Here is a 19,231-nt window from a genome sequence, read left to right on the forward strand (position 1 = left end):
ATATCCTGTAGTGTATTATTCACCAGATCTGACATCTGGCAGTTGGACTTCCAGAACCGTATCCATTATCACAGAAGAATGTCTCTTAATTGAGTGCCAATAATCAACTGGTATCAATTTAAAAAATAATTTCAAGATGGCGGCAACTATAGTGTAAGGGATAAAATTCTGACATTTATGTTTACACCAGAAATATAAACTACATAGGAAAATCCCCCAGACTCAAAGCTTCATCTAAACTATAATCTGCACTACTGATGTTTATTCTGTCTTTCTTCCTCTCTTCCCTTTCCTTCTCTCCTTCCTTCCTCCCTCCCTTCGTCTTTTCCTGAGACAGTTTCTTCACTAGGTAACTCTGACTCATAGAAATCTGCCTGTCTCTATATCTGCCTCCATAGTGCAGCACTGTGCCGCTTAGATGATGGTTTTGTTTTTCTTTGGTAGTGAGGATTGCATCCAGGGACTTGTGCATACGATCTGGCAACACTGAAATCATCCCTAGCCCTGGTGATTGTTTTTATTAGTGTTCTCCAAGCAGTACTAAACTGCTTGGAAAGATAGGAAATGAAACTTTAATATGTTACTATACACCAATTCATCCCTATAAAACAATATGGAGAGATTTAGATTTATTTTTCGTTTCTTGAGACAACATTTTGTGACTGAGGCTGCCTCAAACTCACAATTTTGTGTTTTAGCCTCCCAAGTGTTAGGATGACAGGTGTGTGTTGCCACACTTGGCAAAAACATTCATTTTAAAATCAATTTTCTTCTTTTAGGATAAACAGACAGAAAGGCTACACAGATATAAATATGGGCTTGCTTATGTTTTTCTATTTCTTCATGGACATTACATTTGGCCAAAGAAGGAGCATGTAACCAACAAATAAGTGACCAATCATAAGGTTTACTGAACCCTACTATGTGCTAGATAGGATTTTAAAACATCATTTACATTAACTTGGTCTCTTCAAAATGAAATAGATACTATAACTTCCACTATGCAGATGATAAAACTGAGGCAGAAGAGTTAATTTTAATTATCTTGCTTAATATGACACAGCAAGGACTCAAACCTTACAAGTCTTGCTTCAGGGCCTATGAACCAAGCTGGAGAGATGGCTCAGTAGATAAGAGCACTGGCTGTTCTTCCAGAGGACCTGGTTCTATTCCCAGCACCCATAAGGTGGCTCACAACTATCTGTAACTTCAGTTTCATGGGATCTGCAACCAACTAGAAATACACAGTGAGATCCAAAATAAAAAGATTTTAAAAAAATATTGGATTTTCATAAAATACTATTTTCATACAAAGTACACTGTAAAAAAGAGAAAGCACACAAGACATGAAAGCATCAGGCTGTTATTACCATAAACCAGGTGGCAATCCCAACATTACTAATGAAGTATCAATCAGACCTGATATTTGGGTAAGATGAAGCATGAAATAACTATGAGACATGTTATCTAAAAAAAAAAAAAAAAATTTTTAATCCATCAGGCCTCTTAGTTTATCTATCTCTATGAGGATGCTAAAGGAATAGGAAGTAACACTATTAACACAGGCTTAATCCTTTTGAGGAATCCCTACTCAGTGGGGCTGAGTGTGTTAAAAGGTTAATAGTGGTCAGTGCACTGGTTTCAGGGAGCTGAAGCAGGAGACCACTTGAACCCAGTGGCTCTATGAAACCATATCTCATAAACAAAATGGCAGGAGGCTAAAGAGACTGCTCAAGTGTGAGGTTAAGAGCATTGCTACTCTCTCAGAGAACCAGAGTTCAGATATCAAACCCACACTGAGCTCAAACTGCCTATGAACTCTAACTCCAGAGGAACATATGCTATCTTCTGACTTCCACAGACACAAAAACATATAGAAAAATAAAAACATTAAGAAAAAATGAGGGACAGGATAGAACACTGCATCTGAGGCAGACCCAGGTGGAAAAGGGAGGGGACGAGAAATCAGAAGTTCAGGGTCATCCTCGGCTATGAAGCTATGGAACTTGCCATGAATCAAGTCTGAGGCCAGTTTAGGATGCATGAGACTTTTTTAAAAATGGCTTGCTGAGTAGCTTAGATCCCTGGGACCCAAATGGTAGAAGAAAATCAACTTGTACAAACTATTCTCTGTACAATAAGTACATGTAATTTTAAGAAATTATATGTGATGGTGTACATCTTTAATCTCAACACTCACTCAGGGGTAGGCAGGGGTAGGCAGATCTCTAAGTTCCAAGCTAGCCAAGTCTACAGAGAGAATTCCTGTCTCAAACAAACAAACAAACAAACAAACGAGAATCTCGGTTGTAGTTCAGTGGTAGTGCACTTCTGGTATACAAGAGACTGAGTTCCCGCCCCAACACCACAAAATAAAACAAACACAGAATATGTTTTCTAAGTTATTTGAATATAATTGTTTTTTTTTTCTAATTTTCTATAGTACTATTTTCTTTAAAATAAATGGCCAATTAAAAATTTAAAGATACTTATTTTCCAAACTGGTTTTACCATTTAACTGAATATAATTTTAAAGTAAGTTTTGTTTGATGTATGATATTATAGTACTAAAAGAAATCCTAAAAAATAACCACATTATTGAGAAAATAAAGCTGGATAGTAGAATCTTAAGGACCAGACAATAAAACATTTCAAGTTTTGCAGGCCATATTGTCTCTGTGAAAACTACTCAGTTCTACTAAGTCTAAAATAACACATAGATAACATGTAACCCAAAGAGTCCAGCTGTGTTCAATAAAATGCCTATATATGCTACCAGATTATAAACAGCCAATCTACCCACTTCCATTCTAAGCTACTAAAAAATCCAATTCTGATATTAACTAATGTATAATTAGTCAAGTAAAGTTTTCTATTATCTCTTTATCAAAATGTCAATTTTTGTTGTCTTTTTCTTAGTAAAATCAGTTTATATGTACTTTCTTTAGTGTGGTTGTTTACCAAGAGCCAACAGCTTTAAATAGCATAAGAATTGAGTTCAAGTTCTAAGTTAATAGTTGAATAATACTAAGCCCATTCCCAAAATAGAGAAATTACCATCACAGTATTACAAAGATGTCAAGAAATATAGGTCTTAAAGTATTTTGTAGTATAAAAGTGTTGTTGTATATATAAGCCAGGTGGTGCATGCCTTTAATCTCAGCACTCAGGAGGCAGAAGCAATCGAATCTGTGAGTTCAAGGTCAGCCTGAACTCACAGTTCAAGGTTCTACTTAGAGAGTTCCATGACACTCAGGGATTCATAGAGAAACCTGTCTCAAAACTCCCAGTTCCCACCAAAAAAGAAAAAAAGAAAAAAAGAAAAAAGAAAAAAGAAAGATTTTGTTTAAATGCCAAAGTAGTATCACGGCCACATTTGCAAAGAAAGCTGCCTCATATTGCTGCAATCAGGTCACAAAATAACAATGCCATGGCTTCTGTCCTTTACCCACAAATGACTATTTCAAACCTACCAATAAAGATACCACGGTACTAGAGTAGAAGGCTAAGTCTTCTATAATTTCTGTCCGCCTGTTGGCCCCAATCCGCAAGGAACGACTATGTACTTCTTCGGGTAACACTGTAAGGATTTCCAGCAAAAAAGGTAAAGAAGTTACGTCATTGCTATATCTGGAAAACAAAAGAAGGATTGATGATGAGTCACTGAGAGCCAGAGAACACAGTCACAATACAGCCCATCAGAATAGCTCAGCATCCCAAGCAACAAACGCAGCATTCCAAACATTAAGAAGAAATGAAATCTAATCTTTGTTTCATTTCATTTTTGGTTCTTTTCGAGACAGGGATCTCTGCATGGTCTGGCTGTCCTGGAACTCCCTCTGTAGACCAGGCTAGCCTTCAACTCACAGAAATCCACCTGCCTCTGACTCCCTAGTGCTGGGATTAAAGGCATGTGCTACCAATGCCCAGAAAATGTTTGTTTTATTGAGACAAATTTCAAACATCCCATACTGGCTTCTAACTTGTTATATGGCTGAGGAAAAACAGGAAGGGAGAGAAGAAGGGAAGGAGGGAGAATAGATATGGAGGTAGAAAGGAAGTTAAGTCAGTTTAGTTTCTTAAAAAGATTTAATTTTAATTATGTGTGTGTGTGTGTGTGTGTGTGTGTGTGTGTGTGTGCGCGCGGGCATGCACGCGCTGTGCCCATGAATGTAAATGACCACAGAGGTCAGAAGTGTCAGATACCCCCAGAGATGGAGTTACAGGCAGCTGGGAAGTGATTCTCAGAAAGAGCAGTATGAGCCACCTCTTAGTTATTTTTAAAATATTACATGCATGCACACACATGCAGTCAAATATTTTGCCAACTTGGCTTGGTTCTGTATTATCAGAAGCCTCTAGTATTCAACACCAGTATCTTTCTGACTCTGCAGGTCTGTCCAATCATAAAGGACTCAATTTAAAAAATAGCCACCAGGGCTGGAGAGATGGCTCAGTGGTTAGGAGCACCAATTGCTCTTCCAGAGGTCCTGAGCTCAATTCCCAGTAACTACATGGTGGCTCATAACCATCTGTAATGGGATCTGATGCCCTCTTCTGGTGTGTCTAAAGAGAGCAATGATGTACTCATATACATAAAATAAAAGATAGCCACCAATTTAATAATATCTATGTCATATGTGGATTTATGAGCTTATACCAAAAGAAAAGTGGATTACAACATTTATTTATTGATAGATCACATAGCCTTGAATTTATTTATTCACTTGCTTATTGACAGACAAGGTAGCCTTGTTTGTTTGTTCATTCATTCACTTACTGGCAGACAATGTAACCTTAATAGGCCAGGAACTCAATATGCAGCACAGGTTAACCTTGAACTCATACAGATCTGTCCATCTCTGCCTCCTGACTTCTGGGATTAAAGACATGCAACCACCATGCCCAGCCCCAGCATTTGCTTTCTTTAAACAAAGTTAATAAACTATAACTCAGGGGCTGGAGAAACTGAAGTCTGTAAATGTGCTTGTCACTGAGCCTGATGACCGGAGCTCAATGTACAGAACCCACTAGAACCAACTCCTCCTTCAAGCTGCCCTTCTGATCATGACATAAATGTAGCATGCATACCCACAACAAACCAACAAATAATTGTTTGAACAGAAATAAAAAGCATATTGATTGTGAATGAAGAAATAAACGGCTCAGTGGTTAAGAGGACTTGCTGCTCTTCCAGAGGACTGAAATTCAGTTGCCAGCACCCATATGAGGTAGCTCCCAACCCTCTCTAACTGCAGCTCCAGGGCACTTGCACTCATGTGCACATACCCACATGCAGATACACATACCTACACATAATTAACTTTTTAAAAACCTTCTTTAAATATGTAATTTTATATTCAAAATTTAGAAAATAATCAAATGTCTAGTTAGTGGAGCAGATTTCTCTGTGTGGATTTACAGTAATCCAAAAAGATACAAATTACAAATGACTTACTTTTCTACCAATGTTTGTACGCATCCTTTCCAAGAAGGCATCTGTAGGGCGAGGTCTGCTATTGCTAAAGCCAGCTGAACAGGAATAGAGATTAAATGAATAAACTAGATAAACAGACACCAGACACCACATTTTTTCCCAACAATGTGACAGTTAAGACTAGCATCCTTTTTCCTCCTTCCCCATGAAAGTCTATCTACCCATTTATCTTGTTAGCTACAAACTGCTTGGATTTAAAGATTAACCTTAAAATTTAAAGGCAAAACCAAAATATTCAACAAAATATACTTGGTAGCTAGAATATATATTCCCATTGGTGTTTCTGAGGCAGTTTCTCCTAGCTCAGGCTAGCTTCAAACCCACTATGTAGCAGAGACTGCACTTGAAGTCCTGATTCTCCTTTCTGCATCTCCCAAGCTCTGGAATTATAGGTTTAAACCACTATGCTCAGTTTAAAAACAACAAAACATGTTTAAACATATACATGTCCTCAAAATACGCCACTCTTTACCTTTACTTGGCAATACCACAGAACTTGACAAAGCTACATCTGTGACTCAGTCCTCAATGGACTGCCATTTCCCTTCTCTCTCCAGTCTCATCTTGAAGCCATGGATATACTTTACTTTCTAATCTATTTCCCTGGCTAAAGAGCAAAGCAAAAACATTCAATGTTTCATTTATAACACGTGCTAACCAACAGTCCCAGAAAATATATTTTTAAAAAGTTAACTACAAAAATCTGATCCAGAATAGTATATTTTTAATCATCTGCAACTTTAGCAGTGGGAGCACATGCTAGATAAGACATACTCACCCCCACTTGCAATAGTTAATGTCTGAAGCCTAATGAACCAAAGACTAATAAAAAGAAAACATTTTTATTCTGCTACAGTTGTGAAAATATAGCAATAAAATTACCTTACATGGCCTATCAATGCTAACCAAAGTGGATGTAACGTATCCAAATGACCTTACAAATGTCCGTAATGAGTACAGGCTTTACCTGTGTTACAATGACAGGCGACAAGTCTTTCAAGTTCTGAATGTGAGTTAGCAATGAGTCCCTTAAAGAAGCATGAGAGTCTGTGGGGAGCTCATAAAATGAGGTCTGAATCTTCATTTTCATGGTCTGGGCAGCGAAATAGCATGATTCCACATCCTGTCGGATCTGTAACAATTGATCAGAAATCTCCCAAGCGTGAACCTGAAAGTAAATAAATAAAAGATAGCTGAAAGTGTATTATTTTTTATAAATAATTTTAAAGTCATATAACTTTGACATATAGCTAGACTAAATAAAATGAAAAAAATTTTGACAAATTAACTTTAGTTTGTATGTAGGGTCTGTTCAATGTTCAACAACAGTATTCCCTAAGACTTTGAGATATACTCTAGTATGACATATTAAATGCATCAAAGGACAGAATCTAAAAAATTAGAATAATCAACTATATTAGGAGGTAATAAATTGTCCCAGAAATTTCTACTAAAACTAAAACATTGCTAAAAAGCTTCTAACCCTATTTACAAGTTGAATGTTTCTTCTCTTTTTTCCTTTAAATGTTTTCTTTACTCTTGAGACTAAGTCTTGAAACATTTTATCTATAAATAGAAAATATATTCTATTGGCCTCATTGGACATATTTTTCCAACATTAGCACCTCATAGAACAGGAAACATATCTTGGTCCAAATGAAATTTTCATATACTTCATTTGTTTTCTTATATGATTATATATGACAGATTTTCATAATGCTACTAAAATAATTTTCAAAAAAATAAGTAAACTTGTCTACAGAAATAATAAAAAATGCCAGGACTTGTGGCACATGCCTTTAATCCTAGTATTTAAGAGGCAGAAGCAGGCAGATCTTGTGAGTTTAAGTCAGCCTGTTCTACAGAGAAGGTTCCGGGACAGCCAGGGTTATACAGAAAAATCCTGGCTCAAAAAAAAAAAAAAAAACAAAAAAATAAAAGACAGAGAAGAAAAGGAAAAGGAAGAAGAGGAAAAAAAAAAACACAACAAATCTGATGACTAATAGCTAGTCACAATTATAAAGGGGAGTCCTATTTGAAAGAGAACTCTGGGAGAAAAGCATGCAGCACACAGTAGATGATTAATGATTGACAAATTCTAATCCAACTGCACATCAAACCACCTCTTCATAAGACAAGGCTAAAACAGAACAGCAATAATACAGAGGGGGAAAAAAGAATCAATCTCAATTTTGAAACAATGCCAATTGTTAAAGATTTTTTTGTTTGTTTTGCTTTGTTTTTGAGACAGACACATATATTCCAGACTGGCTTCAAAACTGCTATGTAGCAGAGGATAACCTGATCCTCATGTCCCTACTTCCTGAGAGCTGGAATAAAAGGTGTGTAACACCATGCCCAGTTTATACAATGCTGGAGACTGAACCAGAGTCTGTGTGTATGCTAGGCACTCTACCAAGTGAAGTACATCTCATAGAACAGGAAACATTATCTTAGTCCAAATGAAATTTTCACAGGTTCCAAGGGAACTGACACCTTCACACAGACACACATGTAGGCAAAACACCAATGCATATAAAATAAGAATGAATAAATCATTTTTAAAAACCTGTTTTTTGAGTTGTCAAGGAGCCCCATTTTAAAAGACATTAAATTAATTTAATTTTAGCTTGGAATAGGACAGGATTTCTAAGAACTTCCGGAATTGACCTAAACATCTGCCATTTTGTACTATATGCTTAACTGATTTATTTTCAGCATGAAAATCAAAATCAAAATGCTGATCAGTTTTTGAGAGTTAAGAGGAAAGACTGAAGGAGCTGAACCCCTTAGGAAGACCAACAGTATCAACTAAACTGGACCCCTAGGAGCTCCCAGAGACTGAGCCATCAACCAAAGAGCATACATGGGCTGGTCCATGGCCCCTGACACATATGTAGCAGAGGACTGCTTTGTCTGTCCTCAGTGGGAGAAGATGTGCCTAATCCTGTAGAGACCTGATACTCCAAGGAAAGGGGATTGGGGGGTGGGAGTGGGGTGGGGGGTTGGGTAGGTGGAGGAGCACTCTCTCTGAGGCAAAGGGGGGTAAAGAATTCTTGGAGGGGAGATTAAGAAGGGGGGGCAACATTTGGAATGTAAATAAATGAAACAAAAGAAAAAAGAAAAAAAGAAAACCACTGAAGAGGTTCTATGTCTTACAGTATCAAATATGCAGCTAAGACTTTTTTTTAACATTTACTTGTATGTATTTGTATCTGTAGACATTCACACACACACACACCTTCCTTCTATATGATATGGTTTGACAGAAAATCACTGCCTATGACATTTGACACTACATGTTACATGTAAGGACTTTTCATTCCCATACTGTAAGCAGGAAAGCAGGATACTCTATCAGTGAAAACTTAATAACCAGAAGAACTTTGAAGAGATTGCCTAACTAATGCTGCTAAGACATCCATGCCTTTCATTAGTGGATTAAGTGGTGGTTTCTTCTCTAATACAGTGGGTCAATACTATCCTTGTTAATCTTTTTACACGGTAAAAGAAAAAAAAAAAAGAAAAAGGCAATTGAGTTTTGTTTTTTTCTTGTTGTTTGTTTTTGGTTTTTGTTTTTAACTGAAACACTTCAGAAGAAAATTAATTATGATATGCTGAAAATATTAAGAAAAAATGTTAACAAAGATTTTCTATTCAGTCAAATAAATAAATACTACAAACTGTTACATGTAAGAAATTAAAATTCAGAGATTAAAAAAAAAAAATCAGAGATTATTCCCGAGCCCTTTCTAAACAGCATTTAGTTTTTAAAAAGCCAATAACAAACTTCAGAAACAAGAAGACTTCACTGGTAAATGCCCTTGTCGCACACATCCAGCCAGCCATGGCACACTTCTTTATCCTTGGCACTCCTGGGAGACGGACGGACCAGGAGAATCCCCTGGAAGTTCCAAGGCCAGAAAGCCTACAGTGCACAGCACAATGGCAAACAGCTAGAGAGGTCCTGCTTCAAACAAAGTAACAGGTGAGGACTGACACCAGAGGCTGTTCTCTCACTTCAACATGAGTGTCATGTCAGGCACAATTAATCTCTCTCTCTCTCTCTCTCTCTCTCTCTCTCTCTCTCTCTCTCTCTCTCTCTCTCTCACACACACACACACACACACACACACACACACAGAGAGAAACATTTTCTTTTAAAATGGCTTCTAGCAGGCAAGACAGTTTAGTGCTCAAAAGGTTCCTGCTGTCAAGCATTCAATTCCCAGGATCCACCCAGAGAGAGAGAACCACTCCCATGGGCTACCCTCTCACTTCCAAAGGGGGTATGGCCCACACTCACACCTATACACATACATACAAGTTGATTAACTTTTAAAAGCCAAGCCTCAGAAATGTAAAGGATTCCTTCATAGAGGTACTCTAGCAAATACAAATGTTAAATGCATATTTAGTATAGATCCTCATACCACAAACAATAGATTTAACACTAACAACAAAGCACATCACCAAAAATGAATGGAGGAGAGCTGTAATTCAATGCTATTTCTACACTGATTAAAGATCAAATCTATTTTTCTTCTCCTTCAATATGGTCTGGTTTTAGGTAATTTGTGTAACATAACATGGTAGAACTGATGTTGTGGAACTTCAAAGATCAGTGAGGTCAGGCGCAGCTTTAGAACTTTTGCCCAATTTCTCCACACTGCTCTGAGAATCAGTTTCTCTCCTCAGACTGCAAAGGAGCCTAAGTCTAACTTTCTACTCATGTCTAGCATGTATCTGAGAACGTTCAGACTAAGCCAATCTGTAGACTCAATAAAAATGCAACAAGAGACGGCAGATTTAGTGTGCATGATGGAGACTATTGAAGCACCACGAGACTAATATGGTTCTTGGCTTTCAAATTTGGAGTAGGATCTTAATCATATAAAAAACAAAGCTGTTCATGTTTAGTAACTCCATTTCATTGAAGGTACATTGTTTTATAACTTTAAAACAAAAATAATTTGTTCGTAGAAGATTACCATTCCCAACTTGTCCATCCCATTTTTAGAAACCTTAATTTAAAAATAAATAAATAAATATATAGATTACACACACACACACACACACACATTTTGGAAGTTTTAGGTTTACTTCAGCAATAATTAAAATGTATGTCTTTTTTGGCTGCTGAGGTACATTCATTCAATCTGAAGAAGTTAACATCTCCAACAATTTCTGCCTTGCCTGTATTTTCCAGCAACCTTGACTGTACTTTTAGAACTTTTTTTTTTTTTTTGATGGTAATAAACCATATGATGGGCTGGAGAGATGGCTCAGAGGTTAAGAACACTGACTGTTCTTCCAGAGGTCCTGCATTCAGTTCCCAGCAACCACATGGTGGCTCACAACCATCTGTAATGGGATCTGATGCCCTCTTCTGGTGTGTCTGAAAACAGCTACAGTGTACTCATATACATAAAATAGATAAGTCTTTAGAAAAAAAATATGACAAAATTTATTTTAGCTCTTCTGGATCAATACTTACCCTTATCTTCAAATTACAGAAAATGTTTTCTAATAGACAAAAAACAAAAAACAAACAAACAAACAAACAAAAAACCCCCCAAGAACAATATAAACCAAACATCTCTCTAAATGAAACAGCTAAAAAGTTAGTTCTTTATTCAACATAAGTGACATATTTGGCTTTTAAAAAAAAAAACCCATACACAATAAGTAACTCCAATTAAGTATAGTTTTTCTCCTAGTTGCCTAATGTTCATGGACAGTCTGTTTCTACAGTATATGGCACACAACAGGCTTGATCATCGTCCCATAGATACACTTAAGTGAAACATGAGATTTATGATTAAATAAAGTCATCCATGACTAAACAGGATCCCATCAGTTAGGCACCTTTCTCCTGATCATAACCAAGGAGCTAAGAAACAATTCAAAACTGGCCAGGTGCCTTGCCAGTCTGGTTTCTGTTTCCCTCACCTCTCCTAGCTTATCATAGTGAACCCAATCACTTCCCCATCTTGGAGTGGGATCTACACTTCCTTCAAAAACGTGCATAACATCTTCAAATGTGCATGTTAGATTAAAATCCCATCACAGCACTAGTAAGATAAAAAGGCATTCCAAGCCTCCCTGCCCCTTGTGAGCTCATTTCACAAGGCCAGCAATAGCCACTACATTTAAGAAAGCAGGAATCTTGCTTGCTAGTTTGTGGTACAGGCAAAATGGAAACTTTCATCTGGCACGGGAGCTCTACTCTCATTAGGGTAGATGGTACAAAATGGGAAACTTCTACTGAAGCCTCACTATTGGTTAACATATCGAAAAAGGTAGGCTCTCCAACATTTGGCAACCCAGTACCATTTTGATTGCCAAGTCTTCTAATGATTGGGGGTGTTTGATTTCACCCCTTCCCTTTTCAGCAGCATGGTGCTGAGGGGAGACAATCGCATGGAGTCCTGGGCTACAGAGACTGGCGCCAATGGAGGCTGCAAGTAGGAAGGACGGCAGGCTATATTTTGCTTTTTTAAGGCCAAGCCTCACTCTGTAACCCAAATTGGCCTTGAACTCATGGCAATTCATCTGCCTCAGGCCTTAGTCTCTCAGATACTGGGGTTATGGTGCATGAGCATCTGCATATTGCTTTAGTTATTTATATTTCTTACTTAACTATTTAAGAAATAAAGGAGAGGAGCTGGAGGTGGCTCAGTAGTTAAGACCTAGGATCGATTCCCAGCCCCCACAGATACTCACAACTGTCTGTACTCCAGTCTTGGGGATCTGATGCCTTCATGCCTCTGCAGGCACCAGGCACATGTATGATACAGACATACTTTCAGACAAAACACATATACACACATAAAAATAAATAAATAAATGGATAAAAATGAAGAAGGGAACCAAATAAATAAATAAATAAATAAATAAATAAATAGCCTTGGGCAAATTGGTTAACTTGTGAACAGAAATGGCAAACATAAACGGCAAAGGGATTTATTTTCCTAGAATTTTTTTATAATACTTGTTGTTTGTTTTTAATATCCTTTGAATACCAGGCAAGGTTGTGCACGTCTAAAATACTAGTGCTTAAGACTGAGAAAGTGAGGCAAGAGAATGGAACGTTCAAGATGACCTGAACAACTTAGCAAGACCTTCTGTCAAAATGTAATTAAAAAAGGAAAAAAAAAAAAAAAAAAGGTATGTGACCTGAAATCACTCTCCAGAATCCACATTAACACAAAGAGAATTCACCTTACAAAGCTGTCATCTGACCTCCATGCATGCACTGACACACACCTGGCATTCACATTCTCTATACACACGCACACACACACACCAAATAAATTAAAAAAAAAAAAAAAGGAATTCAAGAGAATCCCAGTCTTAAAATCCAGGAACCACAAAGCTCTCCAGACATTCTGTAAAGAGCCTTGCACAAAGTAGAAAGCAAATCTCAAGAAGCCAAACATGATGAAAATCTTGCTGTGAGATTGTTAACAAAAAGTAGTGAGCCTTTAACACAGTTTATGTCCTATACACCCTGCAACTTCCTGACATTATCTCATACCATCTATCCAGTGTTCAACTTTATTATAACAGAATTTCCCAGCCAAAAGAATTGAGAAGGTGAAGAATTTTAGGCAATTCAAAAGACTGAGGAACTGAATTAAACTAAGATTTGAAAATCAAATTCAAGTTCAGAGCTCAATAAAAATGGTTCATCAAATAGATGCTTGCAAGCAGGCCTTCCAATCAATCAGAGACTGAACCCAGCTCCCACAAGGGAGCAGGAGTGAAATGACTGAGTCATCCATCCTCTGACCTCCACATAAGCATGCATGCCGACTCACACAACACACAAGCACGTACACTTTCTCACCACCCCTCAGACTCAAACACATACAATGAGAAACCAAAAACAGCCAAGAGATGTCCTGAAAAACAGTCTAAATATTCTGTGTAACCCAGTAAAGATCAAGAAATATGGAACAGTAAAGATGGCTCAAGGGTACAAGAGCTTGTAACACAAACCTGATGATGACTTCAGTTCAGCCCCCAGAACTCAAGGTGGAAAGAGAACTGACTCCCAGAGATGGTCCTCTGACCAATACACAAACACACAAAAAGTAATTAATGTCTGTACACACACACACACACACACACACACACTTACAAAATAATAATGGTTAGATGAATGGCCTAGCACTTAAGTGAATTTTTGTTCCAGGGCATCTGACACCTTCTTCTGGCCTCTTGAGTATCAGGCATACACAGTGCACATACATACTTGCAAGAAAAACAAATATGTAAAATAAAAACAAATGCAATCTTCTTTTAAAAGAGTAATTTTTTTAACAAGTCTTGGTAAATTTAAAAAGACTAAAATCACAGAAGGGTTGGTGGCTCATGTTTGCAAACCCAACAGTAGCAGGCTGGAATAAAGGACTGGGTCAAGTCCAGACACTGCTACCTAGTCAGATGCCCTGGAACAAAAATTCACTTAAATGCTAGGCCATCCATCAAACCATTATTACTGTGTGTGTGTGTGTGTGTACACGAAAATCTAAAAGCTGAAGTTTGTTCCATGTACTGAGATGTACATCTGTAATCTCAACACCTGGGAGATAGGGGCAGGCAATCACCAGAGTTCCCAAAACATAGGGTTTCAGTAAATTTTCAGAGACAAAAATCTTGAAATATTTTCTGACATATACTAAAATATTTTCTGAAATATACTAAAAGCAGCAGCATATTCAGATCGAGGCAACTAAACCAAGTAGAAATGGCACTGGCACTGTGGACGATGCACACAGTTGATAGAATGCTTGCCAAGACCCTGGATTAATAGCACTACAGCAAAAACTAAGGCTGGTAACACCGATGCTAGGACAACCTGAGCACTAAGGATATTGGCAGAAGGAACTTCAGAAGTTCAAGGACATACTTGGGTATATAGTACGTTTGCTGCCAACTAGGGCTATATGAGACCCTCTGATGAGATTTAGTATCACCATGGAAACAAACCTCTGGGAATGCCTGTGAGAAATTATCTAGAGTAGGTTAAATGAGGTAGGAAACTAACCTAAATGTGAATGGTACCTATCATTCCACAGGTTCAGATCCTGGACTAACAAAAATAAACAAGTTAAACCAAATTTTTTATAGTTCTCTGCTTCCTAATTGTGGACACAACATCATTAGCTGCCTCTTGTTTCTGCTAGCTTAATGTTTCTGCCAAGATAGGCTATGCTTCCTAAAACCGTATGCCAAAACAAACCCTTGCAAAAATTCCCTTCTCAAGTATTTTATTACAGCAACAAGACAAATAACTAAAATACTGTCTGGGGGGAAAAAAAGGAAATTTGCATATTCTAATGATTGTGTGATCTAGAAGGAGGTTATAATTTAGAACTGAAATGTCCCCAAAGCTCACTGACTGAAATCACCAATCTATCAGTGTTTAGAGGTGGCATAATTGGTTATGAAGGTTTTAAACTTCATCAATGGGTTAATCCATAAATGAGGGCCATTGGGATGTCTCAGCATATAAAGGTTCTTACCCCAAGCCTGACAACCTGAATTGGATCCGAGATCAACATGAAAACAAAAGTGACTCCTCTGACCTCCACACATTTGCCATGGCATACATGTGTCCCCACCCCACACAAAAGAAATAAAATATGCTAAAAATAGAAATCCCAACCATAATGGACTATGGAAAGTGACAGATTTTTGGTGGTGGTGCCTAGTTGAAGAAGTAGGAGGGCAAGGCATGCATCCTTCTAGGGCCCTGAATTTGCCTTTTCCTTTCCCCAGTGACCATGGCATGAGCAGTTTTGTCCCACATGCACTCCCTAGCACGATACTTGGCCTCATCACAATCTGAGGACCATGGAGCTAAATGGCCATGGACTGAAAACTCTGAAATCACGAAACCAAATAAATCTTTCCTCTTTTTGTTTATCTCAGAAATTTTGTCACAGTAATGGTATAAATCTGACTATGAAAACAGGCATTTGCTTTTTTTTTAAGATTTATTTATTATCATACATAAGTACACTGTAGCTGTCTTCAGACACACCAGAAGAGGGCGTCAGATCTCATTATGGGTGGTTGTAAGCCACCATGTGGTTGCTGGGATTTGAACTCAGGACCTTCAGAAGGGCAGTCAGTGCTCTTACCAGCTGAGCCACCTCACCAGCCCCCTTGCTTTTTAATTGAACTATAGAGGACAGCTATATAAATTTCCTAGGCAATTTTGTGGGAAACTGACCTTAGAAAAATTCCCAAATTACTGTAAAAATATGTAGACCAGAACCAAAAGGGAAGAGGTTATTTCTAACTCCAAATGTCTATTTAATTTTAAGACAAAGAGGGCGCCTCACTGTGTACCCCAGGCTAGTCTTAGACTCATGACCTTAGCCATAGGCTAAGATTATGAGGCATAGACTCTGCCTTAGCCTACTAAGTACTGGGATTTCAGGTGTGAGCCACCATGTCCAGCTAGACCTTTAAAGTCTTAAAGTTGCCTTGTATAGTACTCAACTGTACCATTCCTTTCTAATATTTGTCTTTTGGAATAAGACTATGAGAATGACTTGTAAAACAACCAGGCAAAATGATAATCAAAAGCTACTAAATGCCAAGAGTGGTGGTACATGCCTATGCTTTCAGCACTGGGTAGGTAGAAGTGTAGGGAGAAACAAGATCTTAAGGTCATCCTGGGCCACATATGAGTTCTAGGCTCTGTAAGACCCTGCTTCAAAAAGCAAAAAATCTACTAAGTAAAATCTTAGTTTAAAAAAATAATACCAGGCGTGGTGGTGCAGGCCTTTAGTCCCAGCACTTGGGAGGCAGAGGCAGGCGGATTTCTGAGTTCGAGGCCAGCCTGGTCTACAGAGTGAGTTCCAGGACAGCCAGGGCTACACAGAGAAACCCTGTCTCGAAAAACCGAAGGGGGGAAAAAAAAGCCTTCCTGGGCTACACAGAGGGTTTGAAGTAAGCCTGGACAACTCTGAGAGGCTCTGTCTCAAACTACAAAGTTGAAAAGATCTGGGAATACAGCTCAGTGGTAAAGTGCTTACCAACCATGCCTGAGGTCCTAGGTTCGATTCCCACTACTGAAGAGTGGCTAGATGTTGGGGGTATACCTCTGTTATAGAGCATTTGCTAAGCATGTGTAAGATCCTGAGTTTGAACCCAGTATCTAATTCCCCTCCTCACAAAAGCCCTCCATTCCCGATAATCCAGCCAATACTAAACATTAAGAGGTAGTAATTTATCATTTCATTTTTATTCTGCATTCTAGAGACTGGGAGAAGGAAAGGCCTGTTGCTTTAAAACAGTAACAAGTTATCTATCTTGTTTTGGTTACCAAGCCAACCAAAACCTGACCCCATGGAAGCTAGAGTACATTGCTCATCATCCCTCCTTCTAAGCTGCAGAAAGAAAGGGAGTAACGGAGAACAAAGAGGACTCTTTACAAGGAGAGAATAAAGCACTTACACTTCAAGGACTTTCTAGGCACAGATGCCAGGTGCTACCCACTGAAATCCAGGCTTGGACTAAGCTCCACATTCTCAAAGGGCCATCTCAACTGAAGCCTGGGGCTCAGAGTCAGCAGGAGGAAGCTGCAGCTCCCACTAGCAGCACATTTCAAAGAGACTGCAACAAGAGAACATGTTCCATTTAAGGTCTAATTCCAATCACCTTCACACAGCAGCAGCAGCAGAACGGATCTTTACATCAGTCTTTTCTTTCAAAGGGTATTTCCATGACTCTGTGATGATTATGGGACAAGCTATGGCCCAACAATCTTTCACTAGCTCCAAGTCCTTCATTATACTTCACAGCGTATCTGCACAGTGCCTGTCTCTTTTCTTCTTTAATGATGCACTTTTGCCACAGGACTCGCTGTTATACCAACAGCTCGAAAACTGACAAAACAACCAAAATCGCTGATTGGGCCTCAACACTGCAAGCCTCTGCAGATGCCCACACAAATGTAACACACCCACACACAAATACATATGAGTATTTTTTTGAAAGCTAAGCCTGAACCTATAATCTCTCAATGGTCAGGTTGAGGAAGAAAGATCATGGTTCCACAGTGGGACTTATCTCAAAGCAAAACAACAAAAGTGGCTAATTTTTTTTGTTCTGATTCTTTTTCTCATAATAAAAAATATCCACAATCTCTGGACACAGTGTCATACACCTTTAATTTCAGCACTTGGGAGGTAGAGACTGGAGGATCTCTGTAAATTTGGATCAGTCTGGTCTACATAGCAACTTCCAGGCCAACCAGGTCTACATAGTGAGACTATGTCACCAAAAAAAAAAAAAAAAAGGGAAGTGGTTCAATGGCTCAGTGGTTAGGATCAAATACTGCTCTTATGGAAGTCCAGGATTCACTTCCTAGCAACCATACAACTGATACCAGTCACCTGTAACTCCAACTTCAGCTAATACCATTTCTGGCATCTGTGGGTACCCCCATTCACATGCACAACTCATACACAGAAACACACACATAAGTAATAAAAATAAAATCAACATGCATCTTTGAGACAAGGTTTATGTGGCCTTGGCTATCTTAGAACTCACTGTGTAGAACAGACTAACCTCAAATTCATAGAGATCTACATACGTCTGTCTCCTAAGTGCTGGTATTAAAGGAATACACCAAAACATCTGGCATAAATATTTAAAATCCACAAAATCTGGCCAGTGAAATGGCTCAGTGGGTGAAAGCACTCGCTGCACAAGTCTGAGCAGCTGAACTCTATCTCCCAACCCATTTAAGGCAAAAAACAGACTTCTAGAAGATGTGCTCAGATCTATTTTTGAGTGTCCATACGTGTACAGTAATATTTTTTAAATACATAAAATATATTTTTCACCAGCCTTGTCTAAAGAGTGAGTTCCAAGACAGACAGAAAATCCCTGTCTCAAAAAAACCAAAACCAAAACAAAAACAAAAAACAACAACAACAAATGCAATAAAAGCTGAATATTTGGAAAAGTTTTGAAAAAATCAATATTGTTAGAAAATATAGCAGTGTTTTGATGGTTTTGTGTCCTAGATCAAACTATCAACTAGTCTAAGACCAGGTGGACCAGAAAGAAATTAATCCAGGCAAGAACATGTAACACCAGAAAACAACCAACCATACCCACAAAACCACCATCACAAAGCCTCCAATACTCCACAGCTAGGTCTTGCCTGGCCAACTAATGCAATGGGTTTATTTAAACTTACTTCACTTTAGTTAAAGCCATGCCTGGCTAATCACTTCCAAATGGAATGTTACAAGTAGGTTAGTCTCTAATCTTAGGATGGCCTTTCCTTTTTATCGCTTACTTACATACTCAGTCTCTTCCAGTGTGAAGCAAACTATATTCATTCCTATATTCATTAAGGTAACTGACCCTCAGAACTATATAGAAAGCTTTATTTTTTAAAAAGACATCCTTCCAAAATCAAGTTATGGTTTAAAGATCATTTAACTAGAGGACAAAAATAAATCAATAAAAGATAGACTAGCCGGGCGTGTTGGCACATGCCTTTAATCCCAGCACATGGGAGTCAGAGGCAGGTGGATTTCTGAGTTCGAGGACAGCCTGGTCTACAGAGTGAGTTCCAGGACAGCCAGGGTTATACAGAGAAACCTTGTCTCGAAAACCCAAAAAAAAAAAAAAAAAAAAAAGATAAACTAAATTAGAAAATAAGTAAAATACAACTGCTAGAGACAAACTGGA

At 38.2% G+C, this 19,231-nt stretch overlaps 1 protein-coding gene across 7 annotated transcripts in view; it reads right to left on the reverse strand.

The window, feature by feature from the left end:
* Tnpo3 (transportin 3) overlaps nucleotides 1-19,231 on the reverse strand; it is a 69,032-nt gene that overhangs the window by 41,738 nt on the left and 8,063 nt on the right. For 4 of the 7 annotated variants that reach the window (NM_177296.5, NM_001347079.2, XM_030255468.1 and 1 more), the window contains 3 exons: nucleotides 6,465-6,665; nucleotides 5,459-5,532; nucleotides 3,474-3,630 (listed from right to left, as the gene is read on the reverse strand). In NM_177296.5, the coding sequence (NP_796270.2) occupies nucleotides 3,474-3,630; nucleotides 5,459-5,532; nucleotides 6,465-6,665 (432 nt within the window). Of the gene's footprint in view, nucleotides 1-3,473; nucleotides 3,631-5,458; nucleotides 5,533-6,464; nucleotides 6,666-16,975; nucleotides 17,135-19,231 lie in introns of all 7 variants that reach the window. The other 3 variants (NM_001361290.1, XM_006505121.4, XM_030255470.1) reach the window with 1 other exon arrangement.

This window comes from Mus musculus, chromosome 6 (assembly GCF_000001635.26).
Source record: "Mus musculus strain C57BL/6J chromosome 6, GRCm38.p6 C57BL/6J".
In the NCBI taxonomy this organism is placed as follows: Eukaryota; Metazoa; Chordata; class Mammalia; order Rodentia; family Muridae; genus Mus; species Mus musculus.